General features: G+C 46.7%; 1 protein-coding gene across 4 annotated transcripts in view; it reads right to left on the reverse strand.

Moving 5' to 3' along the window:
- The window catches only part of LOC111546481 (pantothenate kinase 2, mitochondrial), a 17,253-nt gene continuing 14,056 nt past the window's right edge, over positions 1-3,197 (reverse strand). For all 4 annotated transcript variants that reach the window (XM_023217945.2, XM_023217944.2, XM_023217947.2 and 1 more), the window contains one exon: positions 1-554. In XM_023217945.2, coding sequence (XP_023073713.1) covers positions 504-554 — 51 coding nt within the window. In that variant the 3' untranslated portion in view covers positions 1-503. The remainder of the gene's footprint in view (positions 555-3,197) is intronic.

Raw genomic sequence — 3,197 nt, forward strand, 5'->3', positions numbered from 1 at the left:
TTTGCAGAACCTTGAAATAAAACATGTTTTACAGTTAAGTTCACACACAGGCTTAATGCAAACCAGAGTAATGCACAGATGATTGCCAAGACCACACTGACAAATTGTGATGAGATTTTAACAAATCGTAGCCTGCCTTACATTCAGCAAGTTCAAACAGGACACAAAACCACAGTCAACTGAACACAGAGCAGCTCTCTTCTGAAGCATCTCCAGTGAGCGATGCAGAGATTTCAAAAATACAAAGCAGGCAACTTATATACAGCAAATCCTCACACTGCTTGGACATAGGCCACTTTCTTGTTGTTTTGAATATATCTTTCCTTGCTAGTTTAGACTGAATTCTTAAGGATTTATCTTGATGACTTAGAAAAATACACGCATCCTTTCTCACTTTGTTTCAGGTAGTGCACAGTCATGAAATTGAGTAAGTCTCTTAAAGAAATGGAAGTCCACACAGATCCCATGGTGGAAGGTTTCAGGAACCCCTCCCCAGGTAACGATCAGGGGATCTTCAACAGCTCAAGGAGTGCTCCAACAGCTCCAAAATAACCCTGAAAGAAAATACACCAAAAATAAGTGCAATTTTCCTTAGACTTATTCAGATCACCTTACATGTGATGACTAGTGTTAAAGCCAACACTGCCCTTCACACATACCCATTTCCTGAGCACCTCAGAAGGGCCAAGGCCAGCCTGGGAGCACAGATGCCCTAAGGAGTCCCTGTCTGGGGAGGGGCTGTATGTCCTAGACTATCCAAGCACTTCAGACCACTGTGATAAGAGCAAAACCAACCCACAGAGGGGCCGATAGGAGCTATGAGGCTAGCAGCAGCTCAGTTACCTGTGGTAAGAGACAGAAACTGACTGTATTTCTGGGGAATGAGGTGAGAAGCAGCAGAGGCCTGGAGCATTTCCAGACAACTGAGAAATGAAGGCGAGGTGGGATGCGAAGTGCAATGAAGTAGGTGAAGTTCGGGGGTGGGTCACAGAGGGTGAGAGCCCGACTGGGCTAAGGGAGGGAGGGAGAGTAAGAGATAAGATGGATTCAAGATTCACCCCTAACAGAGGACAGGACAGCAGGAGGGGGGCAGCATCCCCGAGAATGGGGACACAGGATTACGAGACGTGGAGAGCAAGGCCGGTGGGTGAGTTCCATACAGGACATGAGAAGCTGAGGTGCCCACAGCAGCCAAGCAGCTGTGCCTGGGTGGTCACCAGACACCTGGATCACTGGCCCAGAAGCCAGAGGGGACAAGGATGGGGGAGGGGCAACATCCCTGAGAATGGGGACACATGGGAAGCTGAGGTGCCCACAGCAGCCAAGCAGCTGTGCCCAGGTGGTAACCAGACACCTGGATCACTGGCCCAGAAGCAGGCAGCACAGGAAGGAACACCACCACCCAGAGGCAATGTGGAGAGGCACAGAACAAAGAGCAGACCCTGAGGAAGCACAGAGGTTCCTGAGGGAGGGCAGCCCTCAGCCCTCCTGAGACACAGAAGCAGCAGCTGAAGAGAGGACAAGCACTGTGCTGTCTCCAGAAGCAGGCAGTCTGGTCACATGCAACCAAGAACTCAAAACCAAAACACAGGAATAGCACATTAGAGAAAACGTGGCAAACCCCATAATGACAGAAAAGAGAATGGTAGCAAGAACCAGAGGTAAATCCTAAAACGATGCAGAATCCATCAGGGTCTCCACCCCGTAAGGTAAGGTAGCAGACTACTTTTTAAAATAAATAACCAAAAAAGGAATGAGAAGATCCTGAAAAAACTTGTGTATGGATTTTTAAAAAAATAAACAAGTCTCTGAAACATCATAAATAACTACCACTCTATCTTTCATGAAAAGCTTCTTCAAGAAACGTGATCAAACAAAAGAGGCCAAAGCCTTTCTTGTCACACCCTAGTTGGCAATTTAAAAGAAAGGCATATTGGCCAGGCGCAGTGGCTCACAGCTGTAACCCAGCACTTTGGGAGACCAAGACAGGTGGATCACTTGAGGTCTGGAGTTCAACACCAGCCTGGCCAATATAGCAAACCCCGTGTCTCTACTAAAAATACAAAAATTAGCCAGGTGCTGTGGCATGTGCCTGTAGTCCCAGCTACTCAGGAGGCTTAGACAAGAGAATCACTTGAACCCAGGAGGCAGAAGTTAAAGTGAGCCAAGACTGCGCCACTGTGCTCCAGCCTGGCTGACAGAGTGAGACCCCATCTCAAAAAACAAAAACAAATAAAAGAAAGGCATATTGACCATCTTTGGTTTTGGTGTGTATAAATAAAATAAAGGCAGCCACACCAATCTGTGATGTGAGGCGGCCAGCAGCTACAGGACAAAGCACAACGGAAATACAGAGGCAAGGGTATTTGTCTTAATAGTTCACTATAGTTTGTTTTAGGTAGCTTTCTGTACCTTTTATTTTATAATAAAATACAGAAGATAAAGTCAACCATTGTATATACATACATATAAATATATAGAGAGAGGGGTCCACTGACGACTGGGATGCTACTATCGAGACAGAAACAGGTGGTTATAAACTACAACGTGCTAAGATGAGAGTAAAGGAAGAAAAGAGGAAAGGCTTGAGAGAATCTATAGGAAGCTTTCACAAGAAAAGTTGAAGTGACTTCAATGTGAGGGCAAGAAAATATTTCAAAGCTCAGAGAGGCTAAAGTAATCAAAGTTCCACAAGTACAGAGATCAACAAAAGAGAAAGGCCTGAATGCAAATGGAAAACACAGGGACAAATGGACCAGCAAAGCTAACCAGTGGGAAAAACAAAGTCGGCGAGCAATAAGGACAAAATGCAACCAAGAATTTCACAAAGGGCTTATAACTATTATGATATGACGATATCGGTTTGGTGTTTTGTTTTTTGTTTTGAGATGGAGTTTCGCTCTTGTTGCCCAGGCTGGAGTGCAGTAGCGCGTCTCGGCTCACCGCAACCTCTGCCTCCCGGGTTCAAGCGATTCTCCTGCCTCAGCCTCTCAAGTAGCTGAGATTACAGGCATGTGCCACCACGCCCAGCTAATTTGTGTGTGTGTGTGTGTGTGTTTTTTTTTTGAGACGGAGTCTCGCTCTGTCACCCAGGCTGGAGTGCAGTGGCCGGATCTCAGCTCACTGCAAGCTCCGCCTCCCGGGTTCATGCCATTCTCCTGCCTCAGCCTCCCGAGTAGCTGGGACTACAGGCGCCC

The sequence above is a fragment of the Piliocolobus tephrosceles genome, chromosome 20 (genome assembly GCF_002776525.5).
Source record: "Piliocolobus tephrosceles isolate RC106 chromosome 20, ASM277652v3, whole genome shotgun sequence".
Lineage (NCBI taxonomy): Eukaryota > Metazoa > Chordata > Mammalia > Primates > Cercopithecidae > Piliocolobus > Piliocolobus tephrosceles.